Raw genomic sequence first — 26,479 nt, forward strand, 5'->3', positions numbered from 1 at the left:
CCTGGAATGAAACGTGCCGATAGTGGAATCGAGTGGACTTCGGTCCATCTCAGTATCTCTACGGCGAGATGGGATAGCTGCTTCGAAAAGGTTCCTCCTTGCTTGTTGATGTAAGCCACTACTGTGGTGTTGTCGCTCATCACCACCACAGTGACCCGCCAGGTATTGTTGGAACTGTTGAAGGGCCAGGAAGACGGCCTCCATTTCTAGAAGATTTATATGGAGGCACTTTTTTTATTCTGACCACAGGCCTGGGGTCCTGTGGTGCAGAACGTGGGCCCCCCACCCTTTCTTTGAGGCGTCCGAAAACAGCATCAAATCCGGGGGGAGAACGGAGAAGATCCACTCCTCTTCGTAGGTTCTCGTCTGTCACCCACCACTGGAGGTCCGTCCGTTCCGCAGGTCCCATAGGGATCATGACGTCCGGGGAATCGTAACCCTGATTCCGGGACTTTGAGTCACCACTGGAGGGATCTCATCCTCAGGCGACCGTTGGGAACTAGACGAGCCAAAGATGAGAGGTGACCAAGGAAAGACAACCACGATTGGGCTGGAAGTTCTTCGTCTGAGGAAAGGGCTTGCGACCCTCCTCAGCCTTGCTATCCTGTCGTCTGATGGGAAGGCTTTGTGGAGATTGGTGTCTATGATCATGCCTAGGTATACCAGTCTTTGAGTGGGAAGCAGAGAGGACTTCTCGAGATTTACCATGATCCCCAGATCCTGGTAAAGTCCCAGAAGTTTGTCTCGGTGTTGAAGAAGGGATGACTCCGAGTCTGCTAGGATCAGCCAGTCGTCCAGATAACGGAGGAGACGGATGCCGATCCTGTGGGCCCACGACGATATTAGGGTGAACACTCTGGTGAAAACCTGTGGTGCTGTGGAGAGACCGAAACACAGCACCTTGAACTGGTAAACCTTGTTGTCTAGGCTGAATCTAAAGTACTTCCTTGAAGACGGATGGACTGGGATCTGGAAGTACGCGTCCTTCAGATCCAGTGTACACATGAAGTCTTGCAGTCTCACAGCAAGTCTGACAATGTCTGCGGTCTCCATGCTGAACGGAGGTTGCTTGACAAACTTGTTCAGAGCTGAGAGGTCGATGACTGGTCTCCAGCCTCCAGACGCCTTCTCTACAAGAAAGTGGACTGAAGAAGCCTGGAGACCCGTTGAGGACCTCTTGGAGAGCGCCCTTTTTCAACATGGTTTGGACTTCTGCCCGAAGGGCTTGCCCCCTTGCTGATCCCATGGTAAGGGAGCTCAACGACACTGGATTCGCTGTCAGGGGAGGTAGAGATGTTGTGAACGGGACGCGATATCCCTGACTGATTACGGAAATCGTCCAGGAATCAGCCCCGAGTTGCTGCCACCTGATCGCGCAACTTTGTAGGCATCCCCCCACTGGTGGACATGCAGGGGGACTGCCAATCCTAGCGTATGCAGCCTCGGCCGCTCCCTCTAGGATTCTTCCCTCCCCTGGAGGACTTCTTGCCTTTCTTGTCCTTGACAGGAAAGGGCTTAGACACCGTCGTCTTCGGTGCCACTGCCGGTTTCGTGGTCTTGGTAGAGCGTGGCTGCTAGAGGTTTATAGGGCTTAGATGTCAGAGCCCTATGTAGGAGGGAGTCTTGGTGGGACTTCCTCCACCTCTCAGCGGCCTGCTCCACGTCCCTAGGCTCAAACAAGTTCGTTCCCATCACGGAAGAATGTCTGAGCCTGCTGATCTCGGTGTTAGGGACCTTTTGATGGAACCTCTCAGACACCACATCTCAACGTTTCAAGATGGTGTTAGCCCACAAGTTCGAGACTTGGTGAGCTAGAAACTCGATCGTGCGAGTGCCTGAGAGTAAAAAGGTCTCCATAGCCTTCCTGGTACGTTCTTTGGATAAATCCTCCAAACGTATCAGGATACCTAAGGTCCCTAACCAGATATCCAGCCACGAAGTAGCCTGCATGGCACACTTCGCCACCTTCTCCTGGCTAAGGATCTCAGTCACTGAGAATGAGACCTGCCGGTTGGAGAGTCTCTCAAGAGGGACTCCCCTGGTAAGCTCTTCCAATAAATGGTGAAGGGGAAGAGCTAAACAAGTCTCCTCTACGATGTCGAAGTACCTCCTCTGTTGTACACGTGGAGGCGGGAGGAGCTTGTTGCCGGCGCTGGAACGGCTGGAGGAGGCAAGCTCGGAGAGCTGGACTTGGATCTTGTCCCTGGCACTCTTGACCCCTTGAGACCAGGACAAAGCCACACTGGCCTTCGAGGGTTTTTAAGTCCCAAAGACTCGGCCCAAGACCGTGTCTTTGCCCTCTTTTGGGACCATATCTGAGTCCAGCAACCTATTGAGGGCCCTCATGATGGTAAGAACCTGCCAAAAGGCATGCTCCAACTCTCTTTGGTCTCCGTCTGAAGGTGGGCTGGCAGCGAGATCTTCTTCATCCACCGACAAGGTCTAGCCTCGGGAAGGGTCGCGGTCGTCAACGGGAGGGCTGACTCGGTTCCTGACGCCCCCTTGGGTCTCTGAGTCCTGGAAGGGGATTTTGGCACTGTCTTTTCTATGGGTTCCCTTTTTAAGGGGAAACAGATTCCAAGGTAGAATGTGACAGGAGGGAGGAGTCCAAAGCTGACTCTTCCCTCTTAGAGCCTCTTGAGATAGTGGGTAAGGCATTAGTGGGGAGAGGCGACGATGGATCCATAGAGGGAACCTCTACCCATGGAGCCCTGACTGGAATCAGTTGACCCTTGATGTAGGAAGCTTATCAGGAGATTCCCTCTTCCTCTTCAGGGGGTGAAAGCAGTCGTGGTCCGTCGTCCCGAATCGGTTAAAACAGAGGAAGATCCCGGGGGCTTCAGCAGTTCGCAAAGGAAGCATCGGAACAAAGGCCTGTGTTACAGCTCTGACCAAAGCTGCTTGCTCATTGAAGCACTATCCGAAAGATCCCTCTCAAGGATACAGGTTGAAGGGCCCTTCCGCGGGTCTCCATTCTTGACATTGAAAGCTTAGGTGCTGTAGATGTTGATTCCCTTCTGTGCGCAGGAAGTTCCGGAATGCTAAACCCTGAAACTTGCCACCTTCTTTCTTCTCCAGCTGTCGCACTGTTATACGTTTGCGGGGAGGGGAATGGGGCGACGGCGAACGATCGTTAACCACCTCACCTTTCCTAGAGGCTGCTACCACCGCCTTTGGTGGCTGAAGCTGGTGATCCTCGCTTGCATGAGGGTGTGACGGCCGCTGACACGCTGGTGAACGTCGAGAAACCTCCTCCTCAAGACTCGTTGGTGATTGCTGACGTGAAGATTGATGACTCGATGATTTATGAGAAGTGTGTCTGCGTTGACGAGCGATACTGCGGGGTCGACTGTTCCCACTGCACATGAGGTTGGTCGGTGTCTCGACGATCCTTGAGTAGGCGAATCATGGATCGGTGGGCATGAAGACTGACGAATGTATGATGATTCACGAAGCGATTCACGCACTGGTGGGTTTAACTCGTTCCTAGAGAGAGCGACGCAACGTTTTAGAAAAGCTTTGAGCTACGGCCGAACGTTGGCTAGCCAAGTGATGGATGAGTAATTCCCGAGACCGCGATGGTCTACGTAACGGTGTGATCATTGTGGTGAACACTGTCGATTAGGCGATCGCTGACGAGCAGGCGATTTCTGAGGTGATGGGTGAGCAGATCATTCTTGAGTTCTCGGCTATTCTCACATAGCTAGCGCTTGACGAGAAGCCGAGCGCGTAGACGATTCACGTGTTACCTAACTCTTAGGTAGTACACGAGTTGTCGATCGTTGAAGAGCAGTCAGTTGTCCATGATGGCCAGGCGATTCATGAGCTGATGGAATCATCAGCGATTCACACTCTGCCGGTCATGGTCAGACTTGAAAGCAGATGAGCAATAAACTAAAGCATGGTGTGACGGAGAGTATTGAGATAAGATCGGGGATGGAGCCGATGGGCAGTAACCAGAGGAGTCAGGCTGGACAGCTTCTTCTGAAGAAGAAGATTGAGGAGGTGAAGAGACGTCTCTTGGCTGAGGGAGCAGGAGCACCCAGAAGGCGAAGAGGTCGGTGGACACAGCGAGGTCTTCGGCCGCCAACACAATGATGTACGACCGAGGGATCAGCAAGCTGACCGTCAGCAGGCCTCCGAAGAGGAGTCTCTATGTGAGACCCTTAACTGGAAAGGGAAAAACTCGTTGGAGAGACGTGCCTCGAACTTTGCTGCCAAAACCCCCAACCCCCCTCTGAAAGAGGTTCATCAGGAGAAGGAGCAGTCTTCGGAGGTGGGAAATGGAGAAGACGCAGTCGCAGGAGCAGCTGGCAGGGTAGCAGACAAGCTCTCCGAAATAACTTTGTCGACAACGGACAAGGGGTCGACGTCTGACGTAAGCTGAAGATCCACACCCCGGTGCAAGAACCACAGCAACGTCTCCTTGGATGGAGCACAAGGCAAACCTAACGACAGCCACATATGTAACAAGGGAGAAAGAGACACGGCCTCGCTTGGGGGGAGAGCCGAAGCAACCCCACTAGGGGAGGCAGCACCTTCTCTCGAGGACCGAGATTGGCCAAGAGTTAAATGGCCCATGCTACTACTCGACAGCCCCTGGAGGAAGCCATCCAAGTAGGAGCTTCGGAGGAAGAAGCTTTGGGTTTTTTCTACTTCTAAGCAGCCTTTGAAAAAGAAGAATTCCGTTTAGTCTTCTTCCTTCTACGCCCACACCTTTCCCACTGGGAGGCAGACCACTACCGACAATCATTACATTTGTCTACCTAGCAGTGTTGTCCTCTACAGACGGGGCAAAGGCTGTGGGGATCCGTCTCCATAGCAGACATAAAATTCCCGCAGGTGAGGCCCTCACATCCAGACAAGTCCGAATGGCTGTAGAAGAAACGCAGAACACACACACACTGAAAGGAAAAAGAAAAAAACACTTAATGGAAGTCTAAAATGGAGAGGAAGAGCGGTGACAAACATTCTCCATCTGACCCAAAAGCAAAGTGAGGCTCAGTCACAAGTGTGAGTGTGGGATGTAGCTAGCTACCACCCCTACCCCAACTAACAAGCAGATGGGTAGTTAACCATCGTTAAATTCTGAAGGCTCGTCCTTTCAGTTTCGCAGAAAGTAATACCCCTATAAATATTATTAGTTTGTATTCCAGTTACGGAACAAACTTTATATCAATCATGTTTCTACCCTAGACTATCATTATTAACATGAAAAATAAAATAAGAGCTTCAATCACCTTGTATACAGTATTCAGATGTTTAAAAGAAATAACCAAGAGGTCTAGAATTATGAAACTTTCAACCCTTTATTCTGTTCAAACAAGTTCAGACCGCAGCAGCACCACCCATCAGTTTTTTCTGAACTGTCAGGAGGGAGAAGGTTCCGATACTTTTTATTGAAACCGGTAGCTGTTAATGTTGGTTTCCAATAGTAGTATATAGGTTTCAGAAAGAGTGTATTGACAAAAATCTATTCAATTATACTAGTTCCAATGTCCTAACTAATATTGTACTATTTTACAATAAAAACCACATAAAATGACTTCACCAGATCTTTGTGCAATGAAAAGAACTAATTTACATAAACATGAATATGTCACAGAAAAACATCACCATGAGGGTAAATATATGATACTTTAATTACTAGTGAAACTGGAATTTTCTGTAAGAAATGGACGAGTGGTGGCTAGTTTGGTATTTTTCTCTATATGTTTAATAGGGGTTAGGGCATAATAACTTACGTATTAGTCGATTAAAATGTGAAGTGTGTTTTTCAATCTAAGTCCATTGTTTACATCTTAGAAACTGATGGAGAGTTATTGCGCATGAGTTGATTCCGATCGGTTTGGGGAGCTTTCTGTGTATTTACAATGACAAATCTATCAGGTGGTTTTTTAAACCAATTAACAGCTAAAAAGTACTTCTCCATTAGTTCCCGGATGTTGTTCTACAACATCCATTTTTTTTCACCCTCCCCTTCAGTTTCAACTTCATCACCATCACATAAAGATGTCTCCAAGAGAGAACTTAAAATACAATCTATTTCGAAATCCTTTTAGTGTATAGCTATGATTACTCATGCAAATGTAAAAAATAAAAGCAAAATGGAGTTCTTCTTATGATAAAACAAAGTTTTATGAATACTTACCTGGCAGTTATATATACATAGCTAATCTCTCTATTTCGGCAGAATTTTTCTAAACGTGGCAACCGCCTTGTGGTGGTTGGGTGGTAACACCCGTTAAAGGGTGGTAGGAGGAATCATTCCCGTTTTCTGTTCTTCAGTTCATCTATGCCCGACCTGTCTCCTGAGGGGAGGTGGGTGGGCCTTCGAATGTATATATAACTGCCAGGTAAGTATTCATAAAACTTTGTTTTATCATAAAAACTCCATTTTTATGAATAGAACTTACCTGGCAGTTATATATACATAGCTGATTAACACACTTGGAGGAGGGTGATAGACAGTAAACATCATTGGGGAAACAACCAAAAAAGCTGTAGGATAAATAAACACCTTGATTCCTTACCTGCTAAGGTAGCTGACATCAAAGGTTCCTGCCTCTTGAGTCGCTTTCCCTTAGGAGTGTCAGCCAGGATGTGACCTGCAGTGCTGAAAACACTCAATCAAGTCTGTCAACGGGGTGAGACCAACAATCTGACTAGACTTCAGGACTACCTATTGCCCAAAATAAAAACTGCAACCTTACCAAAACCAACCACCTAACTTTTGCAAAGAAGATAAAAATTATCTAACTAGACTGAGGTGATTGTACACAAGTCGAAGTCCTCAGACAACCAATAAAAACACCAACCTACACACAAGTATACAAAACTAAGGTTGAGGGGAGGTAGTAACTCCTTTGCCTAATACAGAAGCCGTAGCTACGTATGGGCCCAAGGTATAGCATTTCTCATAATCCACTCTCACCTCTCTGAGGTAATGAGAGGCGAACACAGAGTTGCTCCTCCAGAATGTCGCATCCATAATTTGTCGGACCGACATGTTCTTGCGGTAAACAAGCGAGGTCGCAATGGCTCTCACTTCGTGAGCCTGCACTTTTAAAAGTCCGAAGTGTTCCTCCTCACACAAGAGATGCGCTTCTCTTATAACATCCCTCAGGAAAAAAGACAAAGCGTTCTTGGAAAGGGGCTTCTGAGGATCTTTCACAGAACACCACAGGGAGCTAGAAGAGCCTCTCACATTTTTCGTGCGAGACAAGTAGGCCTTGAAGGCTCGTACTGGACAGAGGAGCCTCTCTTGCTCTTGACCCACTAGGTTGGTCAAGTTAGGAACCTCAAAGGTCCTTGGCAAGGGCTTAGAAGGGTTATCGTTCTTAGCGAGAAAGTCTAATCTTAAGGCACAAACTGCCCCATTCAGATTGAAGCCTACCTGCCTTTCAATTGCATGGACTTCACTGACTCTTTTAGCTGTTGCTAAGGCCAAAAGGAAGAGGGTTTTCTTCGTAACCTCCCTAAGGGGAGCCTGTGAGATGGGCTCAAATCTCTTGGTGCACAGAAATTTAAGAACCACATCAAGGTTCCAAGAAGGGGGCTTTAACTGGACCTGCTTGGTTGTCTCAAAAGACTTCAAGAGGTCATGTAAGTCCTTATCGCGAGACAAGTCCAAGCCTCTATGCCGACAGACAGAAGCGAGCATACTTTTGTACCCCTTGATAGTGGACACAGCCAGCTTAGCGTCCTGCCTGAGGTACAACAAGAAATCCGCAATATGGCTCACAGAGGTAGTGGATGAGGAAATCTTGTGCTTCCTACACCAAGCCCTAAAAGTCTCCCACTTGGACTGGTAGACCCTATGTGAAGAGACCCTCCTCGCTCTGGCGATAGCTTTTGCAGCTTGCGCTAAATATCCTCTCGATCTGACGAGCTTCTCGATAGTCTGAAGGCAGTCAGATTGAGAGCGAGGGGATTTTGATGACACCTCTCGAAGTGGGGTTGTCTGAGCAGCTTTGGACTTGCAGGGAGGCTTCTTGGAAAGTCCATCAACAAGTCCACCACCTCCGTGAACCATTCCCTCATCGGCCAGAACGGAGCTATCAGGATCATTTGTCCCGAATCGAGGAGAGCGAATTTCCTGACTACCAGATTGATGATCTTGAACGGGGAAAGGCATATGTGTCCATCCCCGTCCAATCCATCAAAAAGGCGTCTACTGCTATTGCCTCCTTGTCCGGAAGCAGCGAGCAATAGTTGGGGATCCTCTTGGATAAGTTGGAGGCGAAAAGATTGATGAGGGGTCTCCCCCCCCACAGCCTCCAGAGACTCTGACAGACCTGTTGGTTGCGGGTCCATTCTGTGGGAAGGACCTGCCCTTTCCTGCTGAGCATGTCTGCCCTCACATTTCTCTGTCCCTGAACAAACCTCGTCAGCAGACTTATCTTGTTCTCCTTCGCCCAAAGAAGGAGCTCCCTTGCTGTCTCGAACAGAGACAGAGAGTGAGTCCCTCCTTGCTTCCTGATGTAAGCAAGAGCTATGGTGTTGTCTGAGTTGACCTCCACAATCTTCCCAGACACCAAGTCTTTGAAGGCCTTTAGCCCCAGAAAAATGGCCATCAGCTCCTTGTTGTTGATGTGCCATCCCAGCTGAATTCCTTCCCAATAGCCTGAGACCTCCTTGCTTCCTAGTGTTGCCCCCCAACCTGACTCTGATGCGTCTGAAAACAACACTAGGTCTGGGTTCTTCTTGTGTAAGGAGATCCCTTCCCCTAACAAGGCTGGATCCAGCCACCACTTCTGAAGATTCTTGACTTCTGTTGGAATGGGGAAGGAGAAGGAGTCTTCCTGTTCCACGTCTTCGAAAGAAAGTGCTGAAGAGGCCTTAGATGGAGTCTCCCCAGAGAGACAAACTGTTCGAGGGAGGATAGAGTCCCCAGCAAACTCATCCACTCCTTTGCTGAGCACCTCTTCTTGTCCAGGAAAGTTCTGACTTTTACGAGACACTTGGTCTGTCTTTCCTGTGAGGGAGAAGCCCGAAAAAGAACTGAATTCAGAACTATCCCCTTACCTTACCTTATTTTTTGTTTGGGTTCCCCCAGGTCCCTCAGTGTGAGGCACCTCGTATATCCACCAGAGAGTTGCTAATGCATCTTCCGGTGTATTTTGCATCTTCCAGTCTTGGATGGTCTGGGATGCATCTTAGGTATTTATCGAGCTTATTCTTAAACACATCTACGCTCACTCCTGATATGTTTCTTAGATGAGCTGGCAGCACATTAAATAGTCACTGCATTATCGATGCTGGTGCGTAGTGGATTAATGTCCTGTGCGCCTTTCTCAGTTTACCTGGAATATTATTTGGCACTATTAATCTACCTCGGCTTGCTCTTTCTGATATTTTAAGCTCCATGATGTTTTCAGCAATTCCTTCTATTTGCTTCCATGCTTGTATTATCATGTAGCGTTCTCTTCTCCTTTCTAGACTGTATAGTTTTAAAAATTGCAGTCTTTCCCAGTAGTCAAGGTCCTTAACTTCTTCTATTCTAGCAGTATAGGACCTTTGTACACTCTCTATTTGCGCAATATCCTTTTGGTAGTGTGGGTACCATATCACATTGCAGTACTCGAGTGTACTACGCACATAAGTTTTGTAAAGCATAATCATGTGTTCAGCTTTTCTTGTTTTAAAGTGTCTGAATAACATTCCCATTTTTGCTTTACATTTAGCCAACAGTGTTGCTATTTGGTCGTTGCATAACATATTCCTATTTAAAATTACACCAAGGTCTTTAATTGCTTCCTTGTTTGTGATTGTCTCATTATTAGGTCCCTTGTATGCATACACCATTCCTTCTCTGTTTCCATAATTTATTGATTCGAATTTATCGTAGTTAAATACCATCCTATTTATCTCCGCCCATTCATATATTTTGTTTAGATCTCTTTGTAGTGAGTTCCTATCTTCATCACAAGTAATTTCTCTACTTATTCTTGTGTCATCGGCGAAACTTCTCACTACGGAGTTTTCAACATCACAGTCTATGTCTGAGATCATAATAACAAACAGCAGTGCAGCTAATACCGTACCTTGTGGCACACCAGATATTACCTGGGCTTCATCTGATTTCTCGTCATTTGCAACCACTATCTGTTTTCTGTTTTGCAGGAATTCTTTTACCCATTTTCCTATCTTTCCCACAATATTATGCTTTCTCATTTTTTTCTCCAATATGTTATGGTCTACCTTGTCAAAGGCTTTTGCAAAATCTAGATAGATCACATCTGTGTCTTTTTCATTTATCATATTTTTGTATATGTTTTCATAGTGTGCTATCAGTTGGGTCTGTGTACTTTTTCCAGGTACGAAACCGTGTTGACCCATATTAAACAAATTATTTTTGACCAAATGGTTCATTATTTTCTTTTTTATTACCCTCTCATACACTCTCATAATATGTGATGTTAGACTAACAGGTCTATAATTGCTTGCCTCTAGTCTTGATCCACTTTTGAAGATAGGGGTTATATAAGCTAATTTATGTTTAACATATATCTCGCTCATATCTACACTCTGTCTTAGCAGTATTGCAAGCGGCTTCGCGATAGTGTTTGCAGTTTTTTTTAACAAAATCGCTGGAACTCCATCTGGTCCGGCTGCCGATCCATTTTTAATTTCGTTTATAGCCGTGACAATATCTGCTTCATTAATATCTATATCCGTTAGATATTCAACATTTTCTTCTCTCATTTCTGTTTCATTATTCTCATTCGCAATTCTTGGCGTGAACTCACTCATATTTTTCTGCTAATATGTTGCATATTTCCTTTTTTTCATTCGTTAGCCGTCCTTCAATTCTTAGAGGGCCTATTTCTATTCTCCCTTTATTCCTCTTTTTTGCATAGGAGTAAAGTACTTTGGGGTTTCTTTTTATATTTTGAAGTGTCCTTTCTTCTAAGTCCCTTTTTTCATTTTCTTTCGACTGTATAATCTTTTGTTCTGCATTTTCTAGAGAATAGTCTGATTCGGCTTGATCTGAGACTTCTCCCTGTTGATGACCAGGCCTAGATCTTGAGCCATCATAAAAGTCTTCTGTAAATCCTCCAGACATTTCTCCCTCGATCGTGAACGAATCAGCCAATCGTCCAGATAGGAGGATATCCTTATCCCCTCCTGATGCAGCCAGCCTGACACATTCGCCATTATCCTGGTGAAGACTTGAAGAGCCCTCCCTCCTGCGAGCGCCCTGGTCTGCGCTGGGGGGGGACGCGAGGATGACCTAGCTGCTCTTGTTCCTGTAGGCTCGCGCGGTTGCTGTGCCTCCCGATCGCGCGATGGAATCCTACTACGATCGCGCTCGGGCGACCGGTCGCGTGAGCGCGGGGATGATGGCGAGGGCGTGCGGGCGAGCGATGGCACGTAGGGCGTACAGGAGAGCGACTGCGGACAGGACAGGGTGCGCGCGGGCGCATAGGGGATCTCCGGGTTGGCGAGAGGGCATGCTGGCGCGTAGGCGTAGGAGCGCGCGGGCGCTCAGGAGATCGAGGGCGCGCAGAAGCATGATCCAAAGCATCAGGAAGTGCAGGCGGAGGTGCAAGGGATTGCACGCGTGAAGGAGATGGTTCGCGAGCGCGTGGGCGAGCTCTAGGCAAGCGCCCATGCACAGGAGTGTTCCCCCTAGCGCAGTGGTTCTCAAACTATGGGTCGCGACCCAAAGTTGGGTCGCGAGATCAATTTTGATGGGTCGCAGGGACACAGGAACATTATCATGCTTTCAGTGTTTCAGTGTATTTCAGTTGCTTAATTGAATTATTCTTCTTTAACCACAAATTACTTTTGTTATGTATGTTCATCTTCCCCCCACCTCCCTCCTCCTGGGCCCCATGTAATGGTGTCTCTGACAGGAAAGACTCCTGTATCAAACGCGTATGTTGGACTGGCAGTGGGCCCGTGTATGCTCGCGCGCGGTGTCTATTTTCCACCGACCGCAGGCGAGGGAGGTTGTGCCGTTTGCAGTCATTTGTGTGAGTAGAGTGTGTGTGTGTGTGTGTGTGTTGTATAATCATATAATATCTTGTTTCATATACTACTTACTATATTTACTAAATAATAATAATAACTAGCAGGGATACCCGTCTTCGCCCGGATTACAATGGCAAGAGGTGAAAACATTGCAAGTCTGTGTCTGTCTGTCTGTGTCTGACTGTCTGTCTGTGTCTGACTGTCTGTCTGTGTCTGACTGTCTGTCTGTGTCTGTTTTCGTCTCTCTCTGTCTGTTTTTGTCTCTCTGTCTGTTTTTGTCTGTGTCTGTCTCTCTCTGTCTGTTTTTGTCTGTGTCTGTCTCTCTCTGTTTTTGTCTGTGTCTGTCTCTTTTTACATACCATTTGTAAATTACAGTCTGTTTTTGTTATTTTCAGAATGGCGAAACGATCATACAAGGGTGCCTTCCTAGACTTCGGATTCACAAACATCGTTGATCATGGAATCATCAAGCCTCAGTGTGTTATCTGCTGCGAAGTTCTGTCAAATGAGTCGCTGAAATCTAATAAGTTGAAAAGACATCTGACTTCAAAGCACCCTCAACATGCTCTCCAAGAGAGAGCTTTTTTTTTTAAAGAAAAGCTGCTCTGAAACGACAAAGGTTCGAGACACCTGACAATCCAGCAGTAGTGGCTTTGAAGCAAGCCACATTGGCATCATATAAGGTTGCATGGAGAATTTCAAACAAGAAAGCACCCCACACTATTGGAGAAGATCTCGTCGAGCCTGCAGCCATTGACATGGTAAAAACGGTGTGTGGAGAAGACGTAGCAAGAAAACTGGAAATTATCCCATTGTCAAATGACACTGTGCGCAGGAGAATAGTGGACATGTCACTTGATATCAAACACCAAGTAGTAGATCACATCAAGGCCAAGGGAGCCTTTAGCTTGCAGCTAGATGAGTCAACAGATGTAAGTGATAACGCCCAACTGTTAGTTTATGTTAAGTATGAGGGGCCAGTAGATCTGGAAGAGGAGTTTCTCTTTTGTCGTGCATTGCCAACAACCACTACAGGAGAAGATATTTTTCAAATGGTTGACCAGTTCTTGAAAGAGGAAGAACTTTCATGGACAAACTGCTTCAGCATTTGTTCTGACGGAGCACCAGCGATGCTTGGGGCACGAAAAGGTTTCACAGCACTTGTAAAAAAAGTTAATCCCATGGTTAACGTTGTGCATTGCCTGCTACATCGTGAAAATCTGGTTGGTCGACACCTGTCACCTGGACTGAACGAAGTGATGAACGAAGCAGTTCAAATTGTCAACTACATCAAAACTAGTGCACTGAATACTCGGTTGTTCGAGCAGTTATGTGCCGATTTCGACACAGAACACAGGCATCTCCTCTTCCACTCAAACAGCAGATGGCTTTCAAGAGGAAAATTACTACGACGACTACTGGATCTTCGGGATGAGTTGGAAATATTCCTGATTGAAAAGAAATGCGGCTTAGTGAACAAATTGGCGAACAAGATGTGGCTCCTACAAGTGGGGTATCTCAATGACATTTTTGTTGCACTCAACAATCTGAATATCAGCATGCAAGGTCGCAACCAGACAATTGCTGGAGTTGCAGAAAATCTGTCTTCTTTCAAATGCAAGCTAAAACTGTGGTTAAGTAACGTGAAGCGAGGGAAATTTGCAGCTTTTCCTAGTGTGGCAGAATTTCTAGAGATGTGGGAGGAGACATCTCAGAATGATGCCAAAATTTTTATTGTACCACACTTGACTGAGTTGATGGCAGAGTTTGACAGACGAATTCCAGAAGAACACATTCGAACACAGTCGTGGGTGAGAAATCCTTTCAACATAAATGTTGAAGACCTGCCAGAAAGCGTTCCAGGACTCCCAGAGCAACTTATTGAGGTTCAAAATGAACATTTGTTGAAGGACCTCTTCAAGGAAGTATCTCTTTCTGAATTCTGGATTCAGGTAAAGAAAGAGAGGTCTATAGTAGGAGTTGAGGCGGTGAAAGTGTTGCTCCCATTTGTAACAACATACCTTTGCGAGCAAGGTTTCTCGGCTCTGACTCATATGAAAAATAAGTCGAGGAACAAGCTTAACCCCGAGCATGATATGAGATGCAGCCTTACGACAATGATTCCACGATTTGACAAACTGGTAAACGAGAAGCAGCACCATGGATCCCATTAATTTAGTTTTGTGGATGAAAAACAGTGCCATGAATTCTATTAATTTAGCTTTGTGAATTAAAAGCAGTGCCATAGATTCTATTAATTTAGTTTTGTGAATTAAAAGCAGTGCCATAGATTCTATTAATTTAGTTTTGTGAATTAAAAGCAGTGCCATGGATTCTATTAACATAGTTTTGGGAACGAAAAGCAGTGCCATGAATCCTGTTCGTTTAGTTTTGTGAAAAGGAAAAGCAGTGCCATAAATCCCACTAGTTTAGTTTTGTGAATGAAAAGCTGTACACATTATTTTTTTTCCAAAATAAAGTGTATATATCATTGCATGTTTTCTTTCTCTTCACTTTACTCTGGGTCGTGAAGGAATGAAATGTTTCAAATAGGGTCGCTCATGAAAAAGTTTGAGAACCACTGCCCTAGCGCATGGGCGAACAGGAGGGCACGCAGCAGGGTCTGGAGTCTGCGCGCGATGGCTGACGCTGAAGAGAAGGAGAAGTTATAGTGTTCCTTCTTGTGCCCAGATCCAGAGATCGTGGGCGCGCAGGCGAACGATGGCGTACGGGCAAACGCTGGCGCGCAGGAGAAGAGCGCTGGCGAGCAGGAGATCGTGGGCACGCAGGGAGCGCATCAGGATGAGGGCACGCTGGCGAGGAGAAGACCGCTGGCGAACAGGAGAGCTCTGGCGAGCAGGTAAGCGCTGAAGAGCAGGAGAGCGCTGAAGAGCAGGAGAGCGCTGAAGAGCAGGAGAACGATGGAGAGAAGTCTCAGCTGCAGGAGGTCTCTGGGGCGTTGTCTCCAAAGATGAAGTTCTACGAAGAGAAGGCTTCACCGCAGGAGAGCGCTTGCGCCCAATTGCGTGCGAGCGCACAGGAGAACGTTGAAGCGCAGGGGATACCTGGCGCTTATCCCCCGAAGGGACCGGTGCTCGTTGGAAAATGGGATGCGTGGGCGCCCAACGCGCGTCAGCAGCCAGGAACGAGACAGCAGGTCCGAAGGTCTGGCAGGCGAAGGAGAACGATTGGCAGAGAGGTCCAAAGATGCAGCTGCAACGGTCGGAGCACAGCGAGGAGGATCCTCTGCGGGGGACTGCGATAGCGAAGAGCCGCCTCCTAACTCCCTTGTGAGGAGAAGGAAGACCTCTACGACGAAGGGGAAGGCTAGCCTTCCGACGTATACGTCCTCTAGGGGCGGCAGGCAGACCATCCTCAGTCCTCCGAAGAGGAGTCTCTGTCAGTGAACTCCCCTGAGGGGGAGAATCACCTGCAGGAGAGACTGTAGGACTTAGCGCCTCCCTCAAAGGATGTTCGGAGGGGGGAACTAAGCCTTCAACTGCATAAGGAACCAAGGCATGGATTTGACCCAACTCGTCGGAGGCCCCTGCCACAACAACGTCGACGATAGACAGAGGGTCAACCTCCGCTATCACCGTTGACTGTTTGACAGCAGCCCCCAACTGGATTAAGTCAAACAGGGCTTCCCTGGAGGGCGAGCCTTTAAGCCCCAAAGAAGCCCAAAGCTGCAACAAATCATCATTATTCACAGAATTATAAGATAAATCCTCCCCCGAGGGAGGAAGAGGAGCTGCCTCGCTATGGGAGGCAACTCCCTCTCCCGAACCCCGAGGTCGGTCAACAAAAGAACGGCTCGACGGTCTCTCGGAAGAGGCCACTCGAGCGGGAACTTCAGAGGAGGTTCGGGCTGCGGAAGAAGAGTCCCTGGATTTTTCTTTCTTCAAGGAAACCCTTGAAGGAGAAAGACCCCTTTTGGACTTCTTCCGGCGCCGGGAAAATCTCTCCCACTGGGAGGTAGACCACTCCCTACGCTCACTGCAAACTTTGTCCTTGTCACACCGTTAGCCCCTGCAGAACGGACATAAAGTGTGGGGGTCAGTTTCGACCGCCGACATATAAGTGCCACAAGGGCAGTCAGGTAATCCGGGGCACTTCCGCGTAATGGTAGAGGCCAACTTCCAAAGACACACTGAAAGAAAAAGCAAAAAGATTAAGGCTGTCAATAAGCGAGGGTGAGAGCAGACACGTCTGTTCATCACCCGAGCCAAAAGCAAAGTGAGCTATTCACTGGTATGTGAGGGGGGGGAGGGGTAGCTAGCTACCCCTCCCTACCCCCTCGCTAACTAGCAAGAGGGTAGTAAACCCTCGTTAAAAATCTAATGGCTCGTCGTTTCAGCTACGCCGAAAGTAATACCCTAATTAAATAGCGTGGTTTGTATTTCGGTTACGGAACAACTCACCTTTACTGTGGAAAGGGGGAGCAATATGGGTATCGACAACATGATCGCTCGAGGGGACGTTCGTTCGCTGATCAAAGTCTGCCATATCCTTTTGCCTTTCAACATTCCTTCTCCCAGGGGTTGGGGAGCATGGAAGAGGTCCCCGGCTGGGATTATGACGGATACGAACGGAAGCACCCTCCACTTCACTTTCACTATTCATTTTGCTTTGCAAACCACGCACCGCACCCCACATAACTTCTTTTTCGGTAGTTAGGGAGCGAACTTGGGCGCCTATGGCTGAAATAGCAGCCATTATATCCTTCAATGAAGGTTCACTTACCTCCTGACACCGTATTGGGGTCTGGGACTACTGGAATAGGAACAGGAATATTAGCTTAACTATCGGAAGGAATATCACCATCCGTAGATCTATTAGAAAGAATACTAGCCGATCTAGACCTTCTTATTCAATCTCTTTCCAAACGCCTAACATAGCATTCAAAAGCAATCCACTCCGAATCAGACAAAGACTTGCATTCGTTACATGTTATTATATGTACAAAATTGACCTCTACATCCACAGCATACTGAATGAGGATCAATAGAGGCTTTAGCCATACGTGTCTTGCAACCTCTCACACACTTTCTGATAGTCAGCCATTTTGAAAAAACAGAAAACAGTCCAAGTCAAAAACCAACAAAGTCTAATAAACGATAGTGAAAAGTCCAGAAGAATATCTAAAACAAGCGGCAAGAGTAGTTAACAATAATCAACAAAAGGTTTGTAGAACAAATTTATTGGCAGCGAAAGAATTTCCTGAGGTGTTCACACGATCAACGACAGAATTTCTGAAGATGATGGGTATGGTTCTGATAACCTACGAGTAGTGGCGCTCATGTTTGACCACCTACTGTCATGGCGGCTGTCGCCGCGAATTTGAATTTCTGTCGTGCCGCGTCGAAACGTGGGATTTAAGCTATATATATATGTAACTACCAGGGAGGTTACATATTTAAAAGAACAAACTTCAGAAGAGACAGGGACCAAGGATTCCCCGATTCGATTCCCTTGTAGGATGGAATCTTCGGGATCTTGAATCCTTCTGTGGAGCCTTATTCCTCTTTTCCCAGTGGGAATGTTTATGTGCTTGCGGGGAGGAATGGGGCAATGGTGACCTGTCCAAAAAGTTTTATTCCTTTTTACTGACAATTGCGCGAGTGTGTAGGTGAGTCTGGAGCGATGGCACATAGGATGATGCAGGTGATTAATATCTGCCTGGAGAGCAGGCAAGTGCTGGTTCTTAAGCAAGAGCTGGTGCATTGGATCTGCGAGCCTTGACTCTTTGGCAAGAGCTGGCGCATGGAACCGGGACCGTAACTGCGCAGGAGGGCGCAGGAAAGTGAGGAAGAGCGCTGGGGCGCAGTAAGGCACTGTGTAGTTTTGTGCATTCTCCCTAGAATGCACTGTAGCGTGTGACTGGTTGCGCAAGAGTGGGAGCATTGGCGCGTGCGTGAGAGTACTATGTGGAGACTGTTGGCACGTGCGTGCGGAAGACCATCGGCGTCCGCACGTATAAGACCGTTGGCGCGCATGCGCGCGAAGGTCGTCGGTGCGAGTGTGGTAGACTGTTGGCGCACATGCAGGATACCATCCGTGCCCATACGCACACTATACTGTTAGTGCGCGCCCGGGAGACCCTAGGTGCTCGCGCGGGGAAGAAAGTCGGCCCGTGCACGCAGAACTGTTGCCACGCGCGCAAGAGCATTGGCGCTTGGAAAATTGTCGGCCCGCATGCGGGAGACCAGCGGCGCCCGCGCGGAAGATCGTCGGGGCGCGGGGGAAACCATCGGCGCCCGCGTGCGGAAGAATATCGGCGCGTGCGCGCCTATAAGATTGTCGGCGTGTGTGCGGGAGAACATCGGTACCCACGCGCGGAAGATCGTCGGCGAGCGCGCGCGCACGAAGGTAGCAGCGCACGCACGGGAGACCATCGGTACCCGCGTGGGCAAGATCGTCGGAGCTCGCGCGCGGGAGACCATCGGTACCTGCGCGCAGAAGATCGTTGGCACTCGCGCGCGTAAGAATGTCGGCGAGCGCGCCGGGAGACCATCAGTGCCCGCGCGCGAAAGATCGTCGGCGCTTGCGAGCGTAAGAATATCGGTCGCGCGCGAAGGTAGCGCTAGTAGGTTGGCGGGTCAGCTGGTAAGTTGACCAGTGGCAGGACGATCAGGAACTGGGATGTGCCCTTTAAAAAAGAGCGAGCATCCACCGATGGGGACCGTAAGCAGGTCTGCGTTAGAGTCCAGGACTGAAGTCCTAAGGAATTCGTTGCAGCGCAGGGTTGCGCTGGTAGATCGGTAGGTCAGCTGGCAGGACGATCAGGAACTGGGATGTGCCCTTTGGAGGGGCCAGCATCCACCGATGGGGACCGTAAAAGGTCCGTGTTAGAGTCCAGGACTGATGTCCAAAGGACTACGTTGCAGCACAAGGTTGCGCTGGTAGATCGGTAGGTCAGCTGGCAGGACGATCAGTCTGCGCTGGGAGGTCTGCTTGATCCTCCGAAGAGGTGTCTCTAAGAGAGGGCTCTCCCGCGAACGAGAGGTGAATACTTCGTAGAAGAGACTTGAAGACACTCGTGATGACGCCCCTTAGGGCCGGTAAATCAGCAAGCTGACCTTAGCAGTAGCGATCCTCCAAAGAGGAGTCTCTATGAGTGGCCTCTCTCGCGAACGAGAGGTGAACACTTCGTAGAAGAGACTTGCCAAGACCGTGCTCCACCCCTGAAGGAAGAGAAACTCTGCAAGGGGGGAGAGAAGTCTGGCCGAAGGGCAGCAACAGCAGTCGGAGACGATGAATTTATTAAGATATGGGAAGTTCTCCCTCTGAAAGGAGAAACAACTTCACACATGGGGAGGAAACTTTCCTTGGAAGGGAAGTTGTTCAACCCCTGGAGGCGAACCTCCTAAGATGATCTGAAGTGCTGGCCATATTGTCACGGGAGTACTTCTAAGAGAAGGGATGAAACCCATGATGACGTCCTCTGAGGGACGGCAGTGACAGCAGATTCCCAGGCATGAACATAACAGCTCTGCTTCGTTGGCACTCTTTAGTCAAACGAAGAAAAACTGCATAGTTAACTGGGAAAATAAAATTGAATAATTATTTAACAGAAATTCCCTAGGGAGGAACTCCGAAGAAGAACCCCGAGGGAACAACATAAAATAAGAATTAAGTATTGCGCCCTTCCTTCCTCAGACGACAACCACGGGAGAAGGGGGGAGCGGAGTAACTGTAATAAAAACAGAATTATAATTATTCAAATCAGCTAAGAATATTCACTAATAGTGAGAACCACCGACCCCCCAAAGGGAAGTGTTCCCCACGGAGAAAGCTGTTAAAATACAATTAGATTTTCACTAAAAATAATTGAGACAAACAATCGGAAGAGCAACCTAACCCGCGCACGGGAAAGGAGCTTCCCCAATAGTACGCTGTTGTAGTAAAGGTGAACGACCTTGAGAAGAGAGACCGTAGTCAATCTTTAAAAGGCCATATTCCCTTCGCTCAGAATCTAAGTTTCCCGTAGGAAAAGAGGAAAAGGCGAAGACAATAGTTGAATGAGGGTCCAGGCGATGACGATTCCCCTGCAGCCGAGTTAACGGATATATGCCGACGGGAAGACCGATGGACCAGAGAGTGAGAGGGAGAGGTCGTTCCGCACGAAGTGGAACTGTGCTGGCCTTGCTACTACGCAAGTGTCCTTGTCGTATATGTATCACACACACAGCACAAACAGTGAAAAGGAAACTTACCACATTTCTATACACATATATATATACATAAACATTAAGAATGTTTACATATATATACAAGTATAAGAAAAAGTAATTTAAAAGACAAAAATTAATGGCAGTCCAAAATAGGCGAGGAGGTAGAGAGGAAACAACCGCTCTTGCTCCGAGCCAAAAGTAAAGTGAGCTCAAGCACAGGTGTAGATGATGGGGGGGGGGGGGGGGGGGGGGTTTAGCAAGCTACCCTCCCCTACCCCCGCTAACTAGCGGTGTGGGTAGTAAACCCTTGTTAAATTTTAATGGCTCGTCATTTCAGCTACACTGAAAGTAATACCCCTATTAAATAGCGTGGTTTGTATTCCAGTTACGGAACAAATAAGGCTCGAAATTGACAAACTTCTCCCTTGAATATGAACCTTAGAAAATGCATGAAGCTCGAATGAATTGCGATGTGAAAATAAGCGTCCTGGAGGTCTAATGAAACCATCCAGTTGCCTTTCCTTACCGCTGCCAGGACTGACTTCGAAGTCTCCATTGAGAACTTCGTCTTCTGGACATACTTGTTTAATCCACTCATGTCCAGGACTGGACGCCATCCCCCCGAGTTCTTGGGTACCAAGAACAGGCGGTTGTAAAAGCCTGGAGAATGTAAGTCCTGCAACTTTTCTATGGCCCCCTTCTCCAACATTAAAGAAACATTAAAGACACTTGAGTTGTTAATGCTTGTCTCTTTGCCTCCTCTCTGTATCTGGGAGCGAGATCCACTGGAGCTAAAGCCAAAGGAGGTTTCCCCATAAAGGGGATTTTGTAACCCTCCTTTAGAAGATGTACCGACCAAGGGTCTGCTCCCCTTCTCTCCCACGCTCGCCAGAAGTTGAGTAGTCTGGCTCCAACTGCCTGAAGGTGAAAGCAGTCAAACTCTGCTTCGCCCTGTCCTAATGCCTCTCCTCTTAGTTCTTCCATTGGGCCTGGAGCTATCCCTGCTGGAAGACCTCCATCAAAAGGGCTGAGAGAACTTAGGAAAAGTATTCTCTTCCTTAGATTTGCGGCTGGAAAAAGAAGTTGGAAGGACTTTTCTAGCTGTCTTAAGAGACCAGATCTTGTGTGGCCTTTTGCGATAAGGCGGAGAAGATTTACCTTATGAGCTCTTGCGGGAACAGCCAGGAAGACAGAGGAGTAAATAATAACTCTGACTTCTGGAAAGGAGTAACTCCCAGTGAGAGGAAGGAACACATCTGAGCCATCTTTTTAAGAATTTCCTGCTGAAAAGAGTACCACTAACTCTTTAGAACCATCCCTCAATGCTTTGTCCATACAGGACATTAAATGGACTAAGGTAGAAATATCACCTTCTTTAAAAGCGGAAACTTTCTTGCCCAAGGCTACTAGAGTCCAGTCAAGGAAGTTAAAAACTTTGAAGGCTCTAAAGACGCCTTTGAGCAGATGATCCAGCTCGGAGGTAGACCAGAAAATCTTGGTCTTCCTCATGGCCAACCGACGAGGAGCGTCTACAAGACTCGAGAAATCTCCCTGGGCAGAGGCAGGTACTCCCAAGCCAAGAACTTCTCCTGTCTCGTACCATATACTAGACCAAGATGCTAGTCTAGCTGGAGGAAAAGCGGAGGCCGCTTTTTCCTGGTCTTTTTTGGACTTCATCCAGTCTCCTATCAGTCTACGAGCCCTCTTAGACTATTGTGACAAGACCATCTTGGTAAATCGAGACTTCCTTGACACCTTCCCAAGAGTGAACTCTGAAGGTGGAGAGCGTGGGGCAACGGGGACAAAGAATTCTGGGAATTCCTCATTAAAAACCTTCATGAGTTTTTTTCAAATCTACTGAAGGGCGAAATGATTTTGAGTCTTCATCCTCCGATACCTCCTCAAATGGCTCAACAGGAGAAAGGTGATCATCAGAGTCCTCTTCTGGGCAAGCCCCAACGGGAGCAACAACATTGGGTTCAGGATCAGCAACAGAACCTGGAACCTCATGCCTGTCACCAAGCAGATCTACCGCTTGACGCTCAGCCAACCGCTCGCGATCAAAGCGATCGGAACTAGCGTGCTCCTGATCATGACCTCTGATAAAACCAGTGTCATCGTGAAGTGCGTGGTCCTCCTCCTCATCATCAAGTCTCACTACTTGACTACCAGCAACACAAGAAGAAGTTGGTTGCTCGGTGTCACGTTCCGAAAAACACTTGACGTTGCGTCCTGACTGGCGCTCAGCGCCGCGTACCGCTTGATGTCCTGCATGACTGCCTGCCCCTCGGTGAAGCGTCCTGGAGGACGCTCGATATCGCGTCTTGTAGGAGGGTTGACGTCCTCTTTAGTAGGATGTTCAACGTCCTGAACAGCAGGACGCTCGATGTCACGCTTAGCTAGACGTTCGAGCTCACGTCCTGAAAGACGTTCACCTTTGCGCTTAGATGGGCGTTCGGCGCCTCGATCTAAAGAACGCTCGACGTCACTCTTTGTTGATCGCTTAAGATCACTTTCTAAAGGACGTTCAACACTATGACTATGAGGACGCTCGGCGTCTCGTAAAGGAGGACGCTTGACATCACGAACCACTGCACACTTATCGTCACGTTTGGAAGGTCAATCGGGAACACGTCCTTAAAGACGTTTCAAGGAGCGTTGAGAAGGCCGTTCGCTGCCTTGAGCCTGATACTCAATGTCACATCTGGTTGTTTGACGTTTAACGCCATGATGTGTTGCTTGACGTTTGCGAACAAGGTCATGTCCACTTTCTTTACAAACAGTGTCATGACATTTTAAAGGAGAGACGAAAAGAAGATCGTCATCCAGAGCCTCTTGACTGACAGTTTTACGCCACCTGGCGTCCAGACGAGAAACTTCCTGACATTCAGGATCCAGGACTGCTACTCTCTTGCTGTCTGTTGCTTGGTAATGCGGCATGAAAGAAGAGAGACTTTGTTGCATCTCTTGTAGCATGGACAAGTTCGGACCCACTCGTTGTGACATCGGGGCCGCTACGTCTAACGCCACATCGCTCTTCTCACCGCTCATAAAGCGTTCAGATCGTCCAGATGGTGATAACCAGTCCGATGGCTGCTGGGGAGCATGAACTGAGGTCATGCCCAGTTCTGACAATTGATCAGCAAGCAAAAGATTCTTGGTAGAGACCGACGTCCTAGTAAGACGTTTAGCAGGAGAGCTCTCAACTAAAGATGGAAACCGCTCTGGGCTGCTCCAATGGCTACAGCCAGGAGCCGCTGTACTAGTAGGACGCTGGTTAGCCTTATCAAAGGTCCTCTTGAGAGGTCTGGAAGCTTGACACCAGCCTCTTTTCGGAACCGCGTCATCCGAAGACGACGAAAACAACTTAACCTCACCTTTCCCATGGTGAGGGTGAACGTCCTGAGAAACGTCAACAGGTACGTTCGAGGGAACGTCTGCTCGTGTGTTAAAGCCTCTCGTCTCCTTTTGCCAGTCGACATTCCTTCTCCCAGGGGTTGGGGAGCTTGGAAGAGGTCTAAGACTAGGAGAACGACAGACTCGAGCAGGTGCACCCTCCACAGCACTAAAACACTTCACTGCACTTCTGGCACTTTCACCCTTCAACTGCTTTACAGTACATAGGACATAAGCTGCGTCCTGTCCGCCGCTAGCGATTCAACATTAGCGCCCAGCACTTGAATCGCCACCAACATGTCTTTAAGCGTAGGCTCATTTGCAGTTACAGTAGCAGGATCAGAATCTACCACTACAGGGGAAGGATTAGATTCAGTGACACGGGAAGAGGGGAAGTCTCTTGAAGAACGAGAAGAACTTCGTCTTAATCTATACCTTGTAAGTTTACGCCTATAGTGATCAAACTCAAGCCATTCATTCTCTGACAAAAAAGCACACTCTTCATACCGATCATCCAACTCACATTGTTTACCTCTGCATTTAGCACAGAGCAAATGGGGATTAAGAGGGGCCTTTGTCATTCGGGTCTTACACCCACTAACACACATCCTAAAAGTTAAAGAGGGGGGGGTGGCCATTTTGAAAAAATTTTTATGAGAGAAATCAACAAGCGAGGGTCAAAAATTTTCAACCCAAACGTAATCCAAGAATATCCAAGAGCAAAATCAAACAAGCGTGAGTCAAAACCAAAGTGTTGTACATCACCAAATTAAATCAGCAAAAATCAGTAATCGTCGAGCAGAATTCTAACGATGTCGTCGCTAACGACGGCAGGGAAGATATGAGGAATCCTGGAATAGTTCCTAGGTACCTCGCTAGGGCACAGGGCTGGTACACCTGGCTATCCAATCGGCGATTGGCGCGAGTTTTGAATTTTCTGCCATTAGAACATCTAAGAATGGGGATATTTTTCTTCAGAAATCTAATGGTTTTTGCTCGGACATGCGTACTGGCAAACAGTATATTTTGAACTGCACACGCTAACTCGATTGATTATTATTTCTTAAATAATTGTTTTCATTTGCAGTGAAAAGTCATTTAAGAAAATGGACGTTTTTCTTTGTAGGAAACCCTCGTCCATAACTATAATAAAACCAAAATTTCATACCCTAGTAACTTATTGATTAATAAAAGATGACACCAAAAGAACTACATACAATCAATTAGACCAATATACACATAAAATTTACTGTCATGGAGAAGTAGAAATCTCGAATAAGTGGCAATAAATTTTATTTACGTCTGAGACAAAATAGCTCCTCAAATAGCCTAGTAGTTGTGCATTATATAGTAGGCACCATACGTTTTCATTTGTGTTGTTTAGCCCCACAGAGAACATCAGAACTACCTAGTCTGTCTAATGGAAGGGACTGTTAATTCTACCCGTAAGTGACATTAGTTATAAATGAGGAACGCATGACAGACTATATGAGAGCCAAATGGAGGTCATCCAAGAATGGATAATGGTGGTTCTTTAAACTTACAAGCCGGGTAGATAAGGTTGGCTTACAGTACATCGAGTAATTTAATCGTATGTTAACATGACAAGAACAAAGTTTCGTTTAAACGAGTATAACTAATAGGATGATGCCATAATAGGTATATAGGTCTTGGGGATTATTATGTCAAAACACGGTTACGTGAATCTAGACTTAAGATACCGTAATGGTTCCGTACCTTGGGTTTTGCACCGTGCTCTATCAGCCTTGCCAACTTATATATAATGATAAATATTACATCTAATATCAAAATACTTACAGATTTGATGTCCAAGATGCCATCCTCTGCTTCTTGAAGAAGTGAGACGAACTTAGACGTAAGTAATCCTAGGGATTTTTCTTGTCTACTTGGCGTGATGTCTGCCATGTTTATGTTTGTTTTGGTTCCAGTAATATGACAACTGTTGGACTTTAGTTTGTATATAAGCCTTTTATTTTCATTTCAAAGATAATTTAATTTCATTGATAAATATTTTATAAAATTGGTAAATTTATTTCTATTTTTAAGGCTTTAAGTAGTATTAAAATGCGAAGTGATATTCTTCTGAACTCTTTACTTTTTCTTTTAAGTTACTCAGCTCTCATGCCGGGTTCTTTCAAAATTCAAATTTTGTTCTTGAGAACCACGTGTTACTATACAAAGAAATCTAGACAATTCCATAGAAATTAAATCAAGAAGTGCATTCATAGTTTACCGTAGCTTAAATTTGGATGTGCGCTATTGACATTACCTTATCTATAAGATCGTGTTATTCGTTATCATTCGAGAAACATAGTAGTGACAGATGTGGTGCTTATAGTTTAAACTGCATTAAAGATGAGACAGACATTATGCAGGACTATTGCGGTCTATTCCAATTGGAAGAGTTTAGTCTAATCTGATTACTGGTTTCCATATCGAAACAAAATTATTAGACACGATGATAAAAAATCGGCTGATAAAAATCATCTTGTTTGAAATACTTGGAATGCGTAGTATCAAACTTACCAAATAGAACGTTTGCTTTGTTAGAATTATTACAGATACTATAGAATAAAGGTGTATAAAAGCAAGTTTTCTCTTATCAATTAATACTACTCTGGGCCAGAGTTTGTATTGTCAACTATGATATGATACAAAACGAGCACAAATGTATTATTATTAGTATTATATATATATATATATATATATATATATATATATATATATATATATATATATATATATATATATATATATATATATATGTATGTATGTATATATATACTGTATACACTAGTGTACGACACGCATCAAATATGACTGAATATTTAGATAGATATGTACGTACACAGATTCAACCCTTCCCCCCCCCCTCTATCCTCTCTCCCCGAGGGACGGGGAGAGATCAA

General features: G+C 46.7%; 1 protein-coding gene across 1 annotated transcript in view; it reads right to left on the reverse strand.

The window, feature by feature from the left end:
* The window catches only part of LOC137627780 (transcription factor E2F5-like), an 87,830-nt gene extending 62,338 nt beyond the window's left edge, over nt 1–25,492 (reverse strand). The window contains exon 1 of the mRNA XM_068359105.1: nt 25,368–25,492. Within this exon, the coding sequence (XP_068215206.1) occupies nt 25,368–25,475 (108 nt within the window). The 5' untranslated portion in view covers nt 25,476–25,492. The remainder of the gene's footprint in view (nt 1–25,367) is intronic.
* Nucleotides 25,493–26,479: the final 987 nt, after the last annotated feature.

The sequence above is a fragment of the Palaemon carinicauda genome, chromosome 2 (genome assembly GCF_036898095.1).
Source record: "Palaemon carinicauda isolate YSFRI2023 chromosome 2, ASM3689809v2, whole genome shotgun sequence".
Taxonomy (NCBI): Eukaryota; Metazoa; Arthropoda; class Malacostraca; order Decapoda; family Palaemonidae; genus Palaemon; species Palaemon carinicauda.